The sequence below is a fragment of the Podarcis raffonei genome, chromosome 10 (assembly GCF_027172205.1).
Source record: "Podarcis raffonei isolate rPodRaf1 chromosome 10, rPodRaf1.pri, whole genome shotgun sequence".
Classification (NCBI taxonomy): Eukaryota; Metazoa; Chordata; class Lepidosauria; order Squamata; family Lacertidae; genus Podarcis; species Podarcis raffonei.
This window is the reverse complement of record NC_070611.1, coordinates 68,500,824-68,518,075: the sequence shown is the minus strand read 5'-3', so window position 1 is coordinate 68,518,075 and position 17,252 is coordinate 68,500,824. Positions and strand designations below refer to the sequence as shown.

At 46.3% G+C, this 17,252-nt stretch overlaps 1 protein-coding gene across 1 annotated transcript; it reads right to left on the bottom strand.

The window, feature by feature from the left end:
• Positions 1 to 259: 259 nt before the first annotated feature.
• LOC128422747 (TRPM8 channel-associated factor homolog) lies at positions 260 to 16,591 on the bottom strand. Its single transcript, XM_053407179.1, has 8 exons — positions 15,992 to 16,591; positions 12,609 to 12,625; positions 10,288 to 11,273; positions 10,075 to 10,169; positions 5,184 to 5,397; positions 3,696 to 3,929; positions 2,312 to 2,649; positions 260 to 842 (listed from the first exon to the last, which is right to left on the bottom strand). The coding sequence occupies exons 1-8, from the start codon at positions 16,589 to 16,591 to the stop codon at positions 597 to 599; spliced, it is 2,730 nt and encodes a 909-aa protein (XP_053263154.1). The 3' UTR covers positions 260 to 596.
• Positions 16,592 to 17,252: the final 661 nt, after the last annotated feature.

Sequence of the window (17,252 nt, the reverse complement as noted above, 5' to 3'; positions counted from 1 at the left end):
AACAAGTTGAATGAATACAACTTAAAAACAAGATTAAAATACAACATTAAAATATTGAAACACTAAAATATTAAAATGCAGCCTCATCACAGGAGGAGAAAGGAAAAAGAAAAAAAGAGGGGGAGGGAATCAAAAAGTAAAACAATAAAGCAGGGGGGTAAACCCACCACCAATGCACTATTATTGTGTCATAGAATCATAGAATTGTAGAGTTGGAAGGGACCCTTCCAAAAGTCCAAACCCCCTGCAATGCATAAAACTCAACACGCAAGTCCCCCATCCAATTTGAAACCACACCAGACCCTGCTTAGCTTTGCTGAACGTGCTGCACCACAGCTGCGGGATACACCAGCGGTAAAACACCAGTCTGGAGAGGCCCATAAACCAGGCTCCTTCGGGTACAGCAATAAATGGCAACTCAGCAAGAGGTGCTTATATTTTTTAAGGCAGCAGCAGCAGCCAAATAAACTGCTCCGTATCATCAGTAGCTGGCAAGCGAATCACGACAAAGGAATTTGTGTTGCGAGGGGTCGATTTTGTGCAAGCTCACTGTGTTTAGCCAGTTTCGACCTCTGTTCGCTTGTGCTTCCTCAGGACTATTCGTACTCCTTCATTGGATCCCCTGTCCAGGGACCGAAGGACCTGGCCAGCTCCTGAATGAGCTCATCCGTAATCGGCCACCCCCAGGCTTTAAAGAAAGGGCCCAGGTCCTTCTTCACCTCTGTAGAGAAGCGTATTGCCCACTGATTCATCTTGAAGGTGTTGTCATTTGAGATGGAGGTTATCTTTTGGTACTCTGCGAAGATGCGGATGTAGGGGTCCCAGCCAAAGGCCTCCTGCAACTGAAGAAATATCTTCATCAAACCTTTTATTGGCATCACATACAACATCCAAAACAATACAGAATTACCACTGGGGAAGTGGTGAAGAAATATATATACACACACACAGTGGTATCTCGGGTTCCAGACGCTTCAGGTTACATACGCTTCAGGTTACAGACTCCGCTAACCCAGAAATAGTACCTTGGGTCAAGAACTTTGCTTCAGGATGAGAACAGAAATCATGCTCCGGCGGCGCAGAAGCAGTGGGAGGCCCCATTAGCTAAAGTGGTACTTCAGGTTAAAAACAGTTTCAGGTTAAGGACGGACCTCCGGAATAAATTAAGTACTTAACCCAAGGTACCACTGTGTGTGTGTGTGTATCTATCTATCTATCTATCATCTATCTATCTATCATCTATCTATCTACATACACACACAGTTCCTTTCCTAAGGACTTAAGAACAATTTCCGTGCTGCATTCCCTGTCTCTCTGCAGGCTTATAATTATGCTACCAAAAAGAGTAGCAGTCTTCACCATTTCACCAGAGCCAGGGCCTTTTCGGCTGTGGCCCCGATCTGGTGGAACGCTCTGTCCCAAGAGACCAGGGCCCTGCAGGACTTGATATCTTTCCACAGGGCCTGCAAGACAGAGCTGTTCCACCAGGCCTTGGGCCAAGGCACAGTCTGACCCCCTCTCTCCTTCTGTAATCCTCATAGAACTCTAACCCAATGGTTGCCATTAATTTGATTCTGAATTGATTTTAGAATGAATTGATTTTAGAATGTATTTCAATTAATTGATTGTGATTTTATGTAAACTGTGTTACTTTTACTGTTGTTAGCCGCTTCGGCTGGGGAGGGCAGGATATAAATAAATTATTATTATTATTATTATTTAGATAGTTCCCATGGCTTCTCCCCACTCCTACTGCTGAGAACAAATGAGACCAGCAAAAAAAGGGCTCAGGATGAAGCCTGAGAGTAGCCAGGATTTCTGGGAGGGGGGGTCAGGCCCTTTGTTAGGGGGGCAGCTGCCCCCCCATCCCCTCCCCTTCGCTGCACCTATGGTATGATGTGCAGTTCTTTGGGATCCCAAACACCCAACTGCATTCCCACTCTTTTTCCGGTATTCCTCCCTTCCCTACAAAAAAACCCCAAACCCACAGCATTTTGTGACCACTCAGGACTCATCCTGACTTTGTTTCTATGCACAGGTCAACACTTTAAGGCTCCCCCCCCAAAAAAACCCCCCAGTTTTTTACCACTGCAAATAACACTACTGCTCCTTCCCGTCAGAGCAGTACCTATTTATCTACTTGCACTTTGACGTGCTTTCGAACTGCTAGGTTGGCAGGAGCTGAGACAGAGCAACAGGAGCTCACCCCGTCGCGGGGATTCGAACCGCTGACCTTCTGATAGGCAAGTCCTAGGCTCTGTGGTTTAACCCACAGCACCACCCGCGTCCCCTAGGGCAGCTGCTTATTTACCTGTAAGTAGGGTTCCAGCGCAGTCCACGCCGTGAAGTCCTTCAGCTGAGCTCCACCTTGAATATAGTCCTTCACCCTCTTCTTCCTCACATTGGGGTCAAGATCCGGGTGGGCTTTCTCTCTTGGGATGTCCAGCACAGTTTCATTGACGTAGATGGACCAGAGATAGCAGGTGGCATCTGTGGTATGGGGTGGGAAATCCCACTCACTCCTCTGCTGGTTGTGACCCAGCTCCCGGAGAACATCCCAGGCCCCCTCGGTGTACATTTGCATATCGGTGATCTTCACTGACACGGTCACATCAGACATGATCGGATAGCCGGCATGCATCCCGCTTGCTGTGAGATTTGGGGCCAAGGGAGACTCATAAGACAGACTCATTCTTCCCCACAGAAGCAGAATAAATTCATTGTGGAGAAATCACACACGTGCACCCCACAGACTTTAAACTAGATTGTATTGCCGTGGTTTATGTACGCGTTGTATTTAAAAATATCTATATTCCACCTTTACAAGGGGACTCGCAAAGGAACAGTAAGGTACAATAGAGCCAGAAAAGTGTCGCTACTTTGAAAATAACTGCAAAAATATCAACGCTTTTTATTTTATTTTTAGGCAGTATCTCTGCAGTTTCAGGATACGGAGCTCACAAATGGGACTTATTAGCAACCCCTGAAGTAAGATGGTAAGATCTTGTTCTCCACTGAAAATAAAGGGGTAAGTTTTGTGCTCGAGTACTATGCAGGTGGCACTGGGGGTTAAACCACAGAGCCTAGGGCTTGCCAATCAGAAGGTCAGTGGTTCGAATCCCCGCAACGGGGTGAGCTCCTGTTGCTCGGTCCCTGCTCCTGCCAACCTAGCAGTTCGAAAGCACGTCAAAGTGCAAGTAGATAAATAGGTACTGCTCCGGTGGGAAGGTAAACAGCGTTTCCGTGCGCTGCTCTGGTTCACCAGAAACGGCTTAGTCATGCTGACCACATGACCCGGAAACTGTATGCCGGCTCCCTCGGCCAATAAAGCGAGATGAGCGCCACAACCCGAGTCGGTCACGACTGGACCTAATGTTCAGGGGTCCCTTTAGCTTTGCCTTACTACTGCTATGCAGGTTTTCAAATAATTTAACCATTATTCCTTCATCCCCCCCCCCCAAAAAAATGGGAATTGTCTATGGGTGATATCTAGCTGTCTTTTCCCCAAAGCACAGATTGCAAAGATTCATTGTGGAAGCCATGCTGGTGAAAGCCAGTGTAAGCCTGCAGCTCAGATACATCTCTGAGGACATTTTTACAGAACTCACTGCTTATTTAAAGACAGGAGGGTTGTGGAAATCTCAGTATTTTACTGTTTGCATCCATGCGTATATGAACGGGTTTGAACTTACCACCAGATATTTGGACATCTTCCACTATTCTTTCTGGTCTGGGGAAAATGGGAGGGATGGCTGCTAACTTGGCCACTGCTTTCATCATCTCGCCCCAGATGATGAGCACGTCCTTTAGATTGTCCATTGTACGGACATCTTGTGAGGGCACCGTGAAGATGATATTCTCCGTTTCTAACTCGGCCCAAGGAGCAGGGAAGTGGCGGATGTCATTCCAAGCAGATGGGCTCGTCTCACCTAAATGCAACATTTTCAAAAACTGGTAATGCTGATTAACTGCATATCCCTGTGCAGAGCAGGACAACAACAACAACAACATAGGATGGAGAGGTTTTTGCCAGCGCATCCACCCGGAGAAGAACCTTGTGGGTGGTGAGCCTCAGGCGGTCTGATGGTGCATTCAGAGTAAGGGCAAATTGATCCAGGTGACTTTGCCCTTGCTCTGAATGGGCTTCATTTTGCGTTTACGCATTTCAGGTGCTGTGTAGCATAATGGTCCCCAGAAAGGCAGCTTTCCCCCACAAAATGGCATGAAAGCAGCTGTTGATTGGGATGCAAATGGAAGTGAGCAAGGGAGTCTTACCAAGTAAGTTCATTTCCAGGTAAGTGTGTTTATTTCACACCAAAACTGCCGGCTTGCGAAAACCTGGCTGGGCTCTAGAATTTGCATTAAAAGGAGCAAATGGAACAGTCAGGTATATAGAGCACTAGCAGATGGTGCGCTACCATTTACCCAGGGAGGAAGTGTTGTTCATTAACTCTTAACTGTGCAAGGACAGGTTTTTCTTCCTATAATGGGCACCGGGAAGCATGGCGAGAATGGGCAACATCAAGCTGTGTGTTTTTGCCGGGCTTAGAGAGAACATAACGATGTGGTTGGGTTCCCACACATCTTAATTCAAACAGATTTCTGACCACACAACATACCGTATTTTTCGCTCTATAGGACACACCCAACCATAGGACGTACGTTGTTTTAGAGGGGAGGACAAGAAAAAAAATTCTCCCCCTCTCTGCTCAGCGACCCTTCAGCAAAGCAGCAGGAGAAACGGAGCCCCTTCCATTTCTCCTCCCGCTTGGCTGAAGGGGCACTGCGCAGATCTCCCTCTCTATTGAAGCCGGGAGAGTCTTGCTCTCCCGGCTTCAGCAAAAGGAACCTGAAGCCTTTGGAGTGCAGCGCGAGTTCCCGATGTGATCCGGAGGCTACGCGTTGCTTTCACTGAAGCCTGGAGAGCGAGATGGGTCGGTGTGCACCGACCCCTCTCCCTCTCCAGGCTTCAGCGAAAGCAACGCGTAGCCTCCGGAGCGTGGAGGGAGCGCTCCCTCTGCGCTTCGGAGGCTTCGCGTTGCTATCACTGAAGCCAAGGAGCCTGCATTTGCGCCATTGGACGCACACACATTTCCCCTTAATTTTTGGAGGGGGAAAAGTGCGTCCTATAGGGCGAGAAATACGGTATGCCCCCTGCCTCTTTCAAAGGTAAGCCGCCTTACCAAGCTTAAAATAAGGAGCCAGGGAAGCCCCTTCGATGGTGACTGATATGGTGCCCAGGGAAGACTTCTTTGGCAGCACGATGTACAAGAGGCCGCCCCAGAAGCTGGAGACTTCCATTCTTTCGCTCTTCACTTCAAACCTCCTCATCACTACCGGAGGACGCCGAAACTCCTCGGCGTCGCTCAGGTCATCGGAACCACAGTCAATCTGGACCTGGAGAAAAGGATGATGGATTCAACAACCAGGTGGTGCAAAATGTTAAGCCTCGAGGGCAGTGGTTTGCTATTGGCTGAACTTTTGAAGGCCCCATTTCTCTTCCGCTCTTTAGCTCAGGGGCTCGGCGTGATATGATTCATTTATCATTGCCCTGCATCCTCACCGCAACCCTGTGAGGTAGGATAAGGGCCAAGATGTGAGAATGGGCCCTTCTAAGTGAAGAAGCAGAGCCTGGAGGACTTCCGGGTTGGCGCCATTGTTTAATGGCGGATTCCCTCCGAGCTCCGGAGGGAATCGGCTCCGTAGCGTCTGGGTCTGGCCGCTGCGGCGAAGCGGAGACCCTTAAAATCACAGGCGCGGATGCCTGTGAACACAGAGACTCGGCGGGCACCATTTGCGCCCCCCCAATCCGCGACGGAGCCTTTTTAAAGGCTTCGGAACGGAGGCAGGGTGAGGCGTGGTGCTGAGAGTACTCCCTCGCCTACGGAGTGAAGCCGCAAGCCATTAACAGAGAGCGCCAACTTCTTCCAAGACCGATTGGACTCTAAAACATAAACCCGTGAGTAATACGGAGATTGGAACCCTAAAAAATTTTTAATTTGGGATTTGGAACGAGCGGGAAGGGGCTAAAAAGGAAGTCCACCCCCCCTCTTTGTAAACAATTTAAAGCAAAGGACTGGGCAGCTAAGGTCGAGAGAATCTGTTTCTTGTTTTTTAATGAAAGATCCTGACTTCACGGTTTTGACACTACAAGAAGATTTACTGGAGGATAAAAAGAATTTTGGGAGTCGAAATTTCACCCCCCCCCCGAGACCCGGGAACGTCCTATGAGAAAGCCTGTTGCATTGAAGATTTTGACAGCTGTCAAGTGAGCTGTTAGTCAGCTAGTTGTCAGCTGGAAAAAGAGAACATTGTTTCTGCTGTTTTTGCTGGTTTATTCGGTATAACTTGTTGAAAATAAGGAGGGCTGATACAAAATAACTGGACTTTTGGTTTTGAGCTGAAAGGAACATTAAGGAACTAAAATCCCCCTAGAGGGGTAACAGGGACACTACATCACAAAAATGGCTGGAGTATGTAAAATCCAAGCAGAATTGGACAGAGCACTCGTTCTCTTGGGAAACTTGCAAGATGAATACAATGCTTTGTCTACAAAGGTATCACTACTACATTGGACAGTAAACAACAGTTTTGAGCCTGATAAGGACTTGAAACAGGAAGCCTACTCAACTGAACAAATAAATGAAACTGAAAGTGTGGATACGATGGAGCAATATGTTGTTTTCGAAGAAAATGTAGGAGGAGCAGGAGATTTGCAGGAGTCAAAGGAGAGTTACAATATGAGGCCTGACATGATGATAAAAAAGGACAATAAAAATAGGATGTGGAAAGCCTGGTCTGAATGGGAGTTTGGAAAATGGAGAGATCCCCTTTGGAGGAGATCTGAAGACCTGAGGATTACAAATTTGTTGAAGGTGAAAGCTGGAGCTTTGGGGACATTTGGATCTGAAAGAAATTTGAAACAAGAGTTGGAGCACCCCATAGGCTTTGCTTTTAAGTATGGAGGACTGGCTGGAAGCAACATGGATTCTGTTGGGCCGGAGCCCCTCCGAGACTTGGGGCTTAACATCAAGGACTATCAAAGAGACCGGCAGAAAGGAACTGAGAGAGATATAAGGGCCTCGGATGTGAGATCTCCAGGCTAAATAAATAATATAAAGACTGATGGATATTGGTTGGGGACTGGAACCGGGAAAAGGGTGGGTGGAGGTTGGGAATCCAAAGGGTACATAAGGATAATTTTGCTTTTAATATTTTGTTAGTGGTAAGGAAATTGGGCAAATCGTGGAAGGGAAATTTTGGTCGACTTTAGGAAAAAGGTTTAAGAATAATCAATGAGGTATAAGTATTGATGTGTGATTTTAATAAGGTAAAATTGGTCTTTTCTTTTTAAATTAATTGAAAATAAGGCTGTTAAAAATTAATTGAGGAAATGGGAAAAAGAAGTAAAGTAAAACAATAGTATCTTAGAACAAATGTTTAAGTTAAGGTGAAGAAATAAGTTAAGGACTTGCTGAACTGACAATTTAAATTGGAATACAAGAAGGGGAGGTGTGAGGAGGTCTGAGAAATAAGGTTAAGAATAACAAGTATCAGAAACTTTGTGTGTTTTTTTTACTTTCTTGTTTAGTTTTGATTTTTGTGTTTTTTTTCTTTGTTTTGTTTATTTTTTGTTTTTGTTTGTTGTGTGTTTTTTGAAAATGCCAATAAATATTTAATAAAAAAAAAAAAAGAAGCAGAGCCTGGTGAGTTGGGGGGCAGAGACTGGCATCTTGGAAGGTGTAGCTAGCCCAGGCATAGGCAAACTCGGCCCTCCAGATGTTTTGAGACTACAATTCCCGTCATCCCTGACCACTGGTCCTGTTAGCTAGGGATGATGGGAGTTGTAGTCCCAAAACAGCTGGAGGGCCGAGTTTGTCTATGCCTGGTGTAGCCTGGTGGTCAAATGGACTGCCCATCAGTCAAGAGACGGGGGCCTGGTTCTGCGAAGCTTGGCTCCCATGGAAATTCGCCTGTTCTTACAAACCACCCGATGCTGCTCTTTTTATTGTTGTTGTCATGATTACTCTTTTTATTACCACTATTTTTTTACAGTTGTACCTTAGTTTTCGAATTTAATCTATTCCAGGAGTCCATTCGACTCCCGTAACAGTTTGAAAACCAAGGTGCGGCTTCTGATTGGCTGCAGGAGCTTCCTGCAGCCAATCGGAAGCCGCTCTGGACGATTGGCTTCCGAAAATCGTTCAAAAGCCAGAAGAATGACTTCCGGTTTTCGATCGTTCGGGAGCAAAAATGTTTGAGTTCAAAGGCGTTCGGCTTCCGAGGTTCCACTGTATTACCAATGACAGAAAAAGACTTCTAAGCCATTTACAAAATATAAAAACATATTTAAAGGAACAATGAAATAAAAAAATCTGTAATTAAAACACACAATGCAACAACCCCATGGAAATAACACAGTGTGCAGTAAAATCAATAAATCAAATTCCGATAGTGTTGAAATAACAGGGTTCTATTCAGCTAACTTTTGAGTAGCCCCAGGGTGTGTTTTTTTCAACTGGAACACGCTAGAGCTCAGTCTCTGCACTTCTCATGTGGGTACCATTGCCATTATAAGAGAACAAGCGAGGTGTTCATGGTGAGTTCTGGCACCTCTTTTTTCTGGAAAAGTAGCCCTTATTAGCCCCATTGGAATTAATGGGCCTAAGTTAGTCACGGTCATTGATTTTGGTGGATGTATCCTGAGTAATAAAAGTTGGCTGGAAAACAAATACAGTGGTACCCCAGGTTAAGAATTTAATTCGTTCTGGAGGTCCGTTCTTAACCTGAAACTGTCCTTAACCTGCATTACCACTCTAGCTCATGGGGCCTCCCGCTGCCGCCGTGCAATTTCTGTTCTCATCCTGAAGCAAATTTCTTAACCCGAGGTACTATTTCTGGGTTAACGGAGTCTGTAACCTGAAGCGTCTGTAACCTGAGGTACCACTGTACTCCTCCTAGGGAGGAGGGAAAGGGTCAAGTCTCTCCCCAGGGAAGTGTTTCCAAATAGCTTTTGCTGAGTATTCTGATAGGGAAATCTACCGGGAGGGAGAAGGGTTACCAAGAAAACAGCACAAGGGGAAATGATCAGCCACCCCCATTCCTCCCAGCAGCCTGGTCCCGATCCGCTTGACAGAGATTTAAAGAGATGGAGGAGCTAGCTGTTTCAACCCAGTTGCCCCCTCCAAGCTGTAGTCACAGCCCTGACTCTGAGGTTTAAAGAGCATCACCTGCAGCTGAGCACTGAAAAATGGAGGGATCTCCTTATGTGGAGATCTGAAGACCTAAGGATTACAAATTTGATTAAGGTGGAAGGTGGAGCTTTGGGGACATTTGGACTTGAAAGGATTAAGAAACAAGATTCAGGCTCCACTTTTAAATATGGAGGTCTGGCTGGAGGAAACATGGACCTTATTGGGCTAGAACTTCTCTGAGATTTGGTGTTTAATACCAAGGACTATCAAAAAAACCGGCAGAGAGGAATTGAGAGAGAATTAAGAGCCTCAGACGTGAGATCTCCAGGCTGATAGTAGATTGACTGATGGACGTTTGTTGGGGATTGAAACCGGGAAAGGGGGGGTGGAGTCTGGGAATCCAAAGGGTGTATAATTTAACCTGTTCTGTTTTTATTTTGTTTGGATATTTGTATGAAAATTGGGGAAATCGTGGAAGGGAATTTAGGCCGACTTTAGAAAAAGGTTTAAAGAATAAGCAATGATGTCTAAATATGAAGTCTATAAGGCAAAATTGGCTTCTTTAAAAGAACTAAATATAAAAAGGTTTAAAAATAGGGACAAGAACTTGTTGAACCAACAATCTGAACTGGAATACAAGAGGGAGAGGTGTGGGGAAGTCAGGGAAATATGTTATAGAAAATAAGGATTGTGAACTGTATGTGTTTTTAAACTTCTTTTGTTTTTTCTCTTTTTTGATTTTTTATTGTATTATGGTGGAAAATCTTAATAAATATCTTTTTTAAAAAAATTAAAGAGATGGAGGATCTAACTGTTTCAACCCAGTTGCCCCCTCCAAGCTGTAGTCACAGCCCTGACTCTGAGGTTTAAAGAGCATCACCTGCAGCTGAGCACTGATGGCGTTGGGCGGAAAGAGCAAAGTGACGGTCTTTGCCGGAGGAACATAAAGGCCGGTGCTTCTCCAGGCTTTGTCTCCTGAAAGGCCAAAACAAGACATGGAGGTGGATCATAGGCTGCACAGTTAATTTTTATTTTAATGGCTTACTGGTTTATTTAAGCAATGAACTGCTCCAAAGCAAACAGTGTCTCTTACCATCATTTGTTCCATTGATCTGAATGACTTGTGATGGCGCTGCAGGATACTTGGGAAGGTTTGGGCTCAGGCTAGGCACTAGCTTTTGGAAATCTGGAAGATTGTTGTAGAGCGAAAACGCCATTTGAATCAAAATGGCTTCATCTGTGCAGCTTTTGATTGGTTTGTCTGCACTGACGTCAGGAATCCCTCTCAGCTTGATGAGCTCCAGCATTTCCTCATGGACCGAGGAGAGAGGTGGAGAGTTGGTAGCTGGGATGCTCAGGAATGTGGCACAGTCTTGTCCTAGCTTCTTGAGCCATGAGGAATACGGAGGCTGCAGGTCTTGCTTGCTCCGAATGTGTTCCTTGAATTGGAAGAGCGCTTCCCGGAAGCGATAGCTCGAAGCAAGAACGCTGGCCTGTCTCGCCGGGTAGCTTTCGCTAGGTATGACCCCAGTGATCCCAATTCCAAATTTCTTCAGTATCTTGTTTCCTGGATACTGTGCAATGGCATGGGTACCAGGATGCTCGTCTTCCCAAAACCAAGCTTCTCCACCAATCAGGAGACCACCTCCCTCAGAGACGAATTCGTGGATTCTTTCCTTCTCTGTGTCACTGTAAGTTGTGCAGCAGTACACACTTAAGCCAGGCTTAAGATTGGTTAGCTCACAAGGGATCCCAGCCTGATTTAGCATGGAGTAAAGTTCCTTCAATTGGTCTCCGACGCCAACTTTCCCTACCTTTCTATCAGTAACCCAGTCAATGGCATTGAGGAGGAAAGTTTTCATGGATGGTCTGTTGAGCATCTCTTCATGAGAGGTGACCACAACACGTCCCCTGCCGTAGTAGGCGGCTCCAACAAAGGACTGGAAGGAATCAGTTATGGCCACTGGAAATGCCAGATTCCCATGGATAATCAGGCTAGAAGGTCTCATGTCCTTTAAGTCAAAGTCGGTCACACCATTCAGAAGAATCTTCAAGTCACCCTCAACATCTACCTTGGGCCTGTTTACAAAAGAATGTAGTCATCCTTAATTATAGGATATAACTTTCCATGTGATTGGTGGAATTATCCTCCCCCAACTTCATGCCCTTCAGATGTTTCAGGCACTATTTACCATCAATCCTACTCAGCCTAGCCAATGACCAGGGATGGTGGATCTTCAACAGCTTGGGGCCCAAGAAGTATACATGCCCCCAACATTTTGGGAGAGGAAATCGGGACACACACCCCACACCATCCTGCCACCTTTGTGGAGAAGCTGGTAAAATGTGGCCTGGACAAGGTAACTGTTAGGTGTTGTAGCTGGTTGACTTGACAGAACCCAAAAAGCAGTCATTAATGGTTCCTCATCATCCAGGGAAAAAAGTGATAAGGAATGCCACAGGGTTCTGTCCTGGGCTTCTTGTTCAATGTCTTAATAAGCAACTTGGATGAAGAAATTGAGGGGTTGCTTGTCCAATCTGAAGATGACACCAAACTGGGAGGGGGAGCTAATGCTGTAGAAAATAGAATTGGGATTCAAGAGGATCTTAACAGATTTGAGAACAGAATGAATTTCAGTAACCACAAATGTAACTTTCTACACTTTGTGTCAGAGACCGCGCTGAGGAGGGCTGCACTGAGGAAGAATGGTGGGAGCCACCCCCTCCCCCTGATCCTGAATCTTCCCAGGAGCAGGAGGGCAGTATAGATTTAGAACAGTGGTTTGCAGAGGGGCACAGTTCAGAAGGCAGCAGCTGGGAAATACTTGATGGGGAACAGCTAGAAGAAGAAGAAACAGTGGGACAGAGAGAGGTAACAGATTCACAGTCTCTGGACAGCATTCACCCCCATCTCCAAAGTCACAGAGAGCTCAGAAAGTGTCAGAACAGAGAGTGCAGAGGTTACAAATTAAGATTACAAGATATAGGAATGACGTAGATTAATAGGAGCGGAGTGGGAGGGAATGACCCTTAATTGGGAGCACCGCCATTTCTAGGAGATGTGTTATTTGTTCTCTTGCTGTTCTAACTGGTAAGACTTCCTTTCATTTGATCTTTTTATCTATTGCCACAGGGGAGGAAGCCGATTCTCCGGAGCCTGACACTTTGTATACTAATAGCAACATCTAGAATTTAGACCGGTAGCAGAACAGCAACTAGGGCAGATCTCTCAGCACGTGCTGTTAAGCCCTCACTCCTGTAAGCAATTGTGCTGTAGCATTCTGCACTAACAGGCTTCTGGATCCAGGGAACCCCCATATGGAGCACATTGCAGTAGTCCATAACTGTTACTTCATTACCATAATATTTCTAGACAATTCCATTATTGAAATAAGCAATAAACGGTGTACTTACTGGGTGATCAAAGGAACCTTTGGCATTTTCTCAGACACGGCGAAGGTCCCTTTCTCTACCGTGTTGGCAGTGAAGTACACCCCAGAAACAGCGGTCACCAGGTTGCCAGGAAAACGACACAGCACGTTCTCCTTGCCAAGGTGCTGAGACCAGTCCCAGGCCTGGCCTCCAATCAGCAGCCCCCCACCTCTCTTTACGAACTTCACGAGGTCGTCGACTTGCGAGTCGTTGTAGGCAAAGATGCAGTAGACCCCAAGAGCGTTATCAAACCTTGCGACGGACTGCACTTCGACACCGCTACCGGCAAGCAGCCCGGAGAGGGCAGCCACGCTTTGATGGACGCCGATCTCCGCTGTCGGGGACGGCTTGAGCCACTCCAGGCAGTTCTTAATGAACGGCAGGAACTGTGGCATTTGCAGCAGGGCTTCATGAGCCGTCGCCACAACCCGGCCTTCCCCATACTGAGATGCGGCTATCAGGACCTGCCCGCTGGTACTTACAAGCACCGGGAAGGCTTGGTCTCCCGTGAGAAGCAACTCGCAAGGATCGAAGTTTCCCTGGACCTCAAAAGACTTATTGCCTTTCACCAGCAATGCGTAAGAGGACTCTTGGAATGATGTTGTATTCCTGCACCAGAAAGAAACGATTCGCTTAAAATGGGACCGCCTCTCCTGGTATGCCCCTCAGAGGACCTTAAGGTCCACAAATGGCAACACTTTGGAGGTCCCAAGTCACAAGGTGGTTAGATTGGTCTCAACTAGGGCCAGGGCCTTTTCAGTACTGGCCCCGACTTGGTGGAATGCTCTGTCATAAGAAACTAGGGCCCTGTGGGACTTGACATCTTTCCGCAGGGCCTGCAAGACAGAGCTGTTCCGCCTGGCCTTTGGTTTGGACTCAGTCCGACCCTTATGTTTCCTCCCCTTATGATTTTGATCTATGGGCTACTTTTAAAATGAGGCTGCATTTTAAATTGCATTTTAACCTGTATTTTAAATTGCCCCCCCCCCCCCGTATTATGTTTTTACTGTAATTTTACTGGTGTTAGCTGCCCTGAGCCTGGCTCTGGCAGGGGAGGGTGGGATATAAATAAATATTATTATTAAATGCAAGTTAGCTTTTGCATCCAAACAGCACCAGCTACCCAAATTTCCTAATAAAGCCTTCATAAAAGGTATAAGGTATTAATTTGACCAGACTCATTAGCACCCTGCTCAATAGATACTTGATTATTTGGATAAAAACAGAAGAAAAGGTTGCTGGATCAGACCAAGGACCCTTCTACACCAGCAGCCTGTTCTCATAGTGGACAACCAGATGCCTGTGGGAAACCCAAAAGCAGGATCCGTGCATTCCAAGAACTGGTATTCAGAAGCACTGCTGCCTCAAACTGTGGAGGCAGAGCATAGACATCCTGGCTAGTGGCCATCAATAGCCCTACTCCTTGATGAAGACACATGCAAGAAATTGACTGTAGCAGTGCAAATATCCAGAGTGTGGGGTCAGGTGGGATTACTATGAGGAATTATAAAATATGCATCAAGCCATTGTGTCCACGATGAATGCATTGTGTTGACTGGGTTTGATTCATTTACAATAATTTCTGATCAAATCCCACAACCCTCTGCATCTCTGGCCATTTTCTCTACTGCCCATTTCTCTTTCTTGACAAGTCACGTATGCAGCCCAGTTGCTTCACCAGGCCATAAAGATAGTGAGCAAGTTTATTTGATGTAGCTTTTCTGATATGTCAATCTTAGGATGTTAATCTTAGGGCCAGGAAACAGATCTCACCTGAAGGTGATAATGATCGCTGTCTTCCTGGCCATCCTTCTTATCATGTATATTGCTTGTTTATCACCTCCCGGGGTTGCCAAATGCACTCCTTTGTAGTTCTGTTTTATTTACCCCATGCTTAATTAGTTTTGGTAGTTTAACTTTGTCCCCACATGGGATTTGTTGAAATGCTCAGAAGAAATCTGATTGGTTCTTATGAACACACTGTAAAAAGTTCTTTTGTGAATAAAACGACCTGGGCCGGAGGGTGGAGGCAGACACTATTATACGCACCCTTCCCAGAGTCTTGCTGGTTCAAGCCTCTGTGTGTATTCTTATTAATCAGAGATCAACCCTTTCTTTACTTTGGGAACGCCTCAACTGACTTTAAAAAACATGGTATGGATTTAAAATATGGTATGGATGTGACCTGCAAGGTTTAGCGGTAGCCTTTCTGCTTGCCACGTAGGAGAGATTGTCATCCCCTGCCCACCTCGAAAACATTAATACTTTTAGACTTGAATAATGTTTTAGAAAAGGATTAGCTTTCTCACTCTTTCTACACAAACACACAGCTGGGGAAGAGGGCCCTGGGATTTTGGCATTGGCTGGGCCAGCCCAAGACATTTTGGCACCTGAGGCAAAGCACAAAATGGCACCCGTCCCCTGCCAGGGAAGAAGGGCTGAGTGAAGATCTATATCAGAAACAAAGTGGGAATAAATATCTACACTGGAATCTGCTGCCCCGTGCATCCTGCCGCCTGAGGTGGTCGCTTCATCTTGCCTCGTGTGTGGGCTGGCCCTTGACATTGGTCATAATCTCAGAATGTGTCAGCGTCTCTTCCTCCCTTCCATTCCAACCTCCCATTCTTGATTTAGGCCAGATGTAAATTTTACAAGTGGGTCTCCCATCTCTTTTTGCACACCCAAACTGAGGGGGACTGGGAGAGGAGTTTGCTCAAAACTAATCTCATGACTGATCTGTACAGCCCCTGGTTGGGTTCCCTTGTTGGTCATCCTAAATTGTGACAGAACATTGGTGGGAGTTGGGCAGTAAATTCAGAACTAGGTAATCATCACCATCAACATCATCATTTAAATTTGTATATTGCCCTATACTCACAGGTCTCAGGACAGTTACAACATAAAATGGCCATAAAGGTAAAGGGACCCCTGACCATTGGGTCCAGCCGTGGGTGACTCTGGGGTTGCGGCGCTCATCTTGCTTTACTGGCCAAGGGAGCCGGCATGCAGCTTCCGGGTCATGTGACCAGAATGACTGAGCCGCTTCTGGCGAACCAGAGCAGTGCACGGAAACACCGTTTACCTTCCCGCCGGAGCGGTACCTATTTATCTACTTGCACTTTTTGGCGTGCTTTTGAACTGCTAGGTTGGCAGGAGCTCACCCCATCATGGGGATTCGAACCGCCGACCTTCTGATCGGCAAGTCCTAGGCTCTGTGGTTTAACCCACAGCGCCACCTGTGTCCCTAAAATGACTATATAAAACAAAATACATAATAAAAACAAAAGCAACCCAATAAACGCCTCCTCCTTCCATGAAAAATAAACGACAATGAAGAGGTATACTCACTCTGGGTTTGGGGGAACCTCTGGTATATTCTGGGACACAGGAAAGATCCCATTCTCCCCCATATTGGCAGTGAAGTACACTCCGGCTATTCCTATCATCCGGTTGCCAGGAAAAAGAGCCAGGGCCTTCTCGTAGCCATGGTCATATGCCCAATACCAGGCCTGCCCACCTATGAGCAGCCCCCCGCCATTCTTCACAAATTCCACCAGCTGATGGGCTTGGCTGCCATCATAGGCGCTGGTGCAATAGGCCCCGAAGGTGTCAGCAAGGGCCGCATCCGATTTCACTTTGACATCATGACTGAGAAGCAACTCAGAGAGGGCCTTCATGCTATTGTGGACCCCTACTGCTGCTGTCGGGGACGGCTTGACCCACTCCAGGCTGTTTTTGATGAACGGCAGGAACTGGGGCAGTTGCAGCATGGCTTCGTGCGCCGTGACCACGATCCGGCCTGCCCCGTACTGGCTTGCGGCTATTAGCACATGCCCCTTCGTACTCACAAGCACCGGGAAAGCTTCGTCTCCCGTGAGCAGGAGCGCACAAGGGTTGAAATCTCCGGTGACGTTAAAAGGCTCAAGACCTTTTACCAGAGATGCGTAAGAATCTTTGGGCTCCATCTGCGACAGTTGGAACGGTGGTCTACCGATGGAACTGGAAGAGAGAGAAATACCCGCCGCCACAAACAAATCGTATTAATTTGCCACATACCATTTGCCGCATTCATCCGTACAGTCCAACCTCGGTTGTCGAACGTAATCCATTCCGGAAGACTGTTCAACTTCCGAAACATTTGACAACTGAGGCGCAGCTTCCGATTGGTTGCAAGAGCTTCTTGCACTCAAGCGGAAGCCCAGTCAGATGTTCAAGTTCTGAGGAACGTTTGACAATCAAGAGCATTTACTTCTGGAGTTTTGGCGTTCGGGAACCGAAATGTTCAAAAATTGAGCCGTTCAAAAACCGAGGTTTGATTGTATCCCCACCCCACCCCATGGCACCTGCCTAAAGGCTACAAGGTATTTAATCTTGTCAAACTTCAGATCTTTGGCAGAAACTCATAGCAAATTATACCCTTTTTTGTCTAGCAAGTTGGAGTTGACAATGGGCTCAGTAAGTCTTAATTATGGTTAAAATGAGATGCCTCTGAAGTTTATCAGAGCAGCAAATGAATTTAAACTATTCCAGATTTTATTTCAAAGTAATTCTTGATCAGAAAGTTAACATCACAAAGTGGGTTATTTGGATTGACACAAAGGTTTTTTTTTAAATAAAAATATTATT

Excerpts from the sequence above, each read along its gene's own strand:
- LOC128422747 (XM_053407179.1), bottom strand. The coding sequence starts at position 16,591 with ATGGAGCCCAAAGATTCTTACGCATCTCTGGTAAAAGGTCTTGAGCCT. Across the intron at positions 10,170-10,287 it reads GATCAATGGAACAAATGATG|GAGACAAAGCCTGGAGAAGC; the intron begins GTAAGAGACACT and ends TTGGCCTTTCAG. Across the intron at positions 843-2,311 it reads CGCTGGAACCCTACTTACAG|TTGCAGGAGGCCTTTGGCTG; the intron begins GTAAATAAGCAG and ends ATATTTCTTCAG.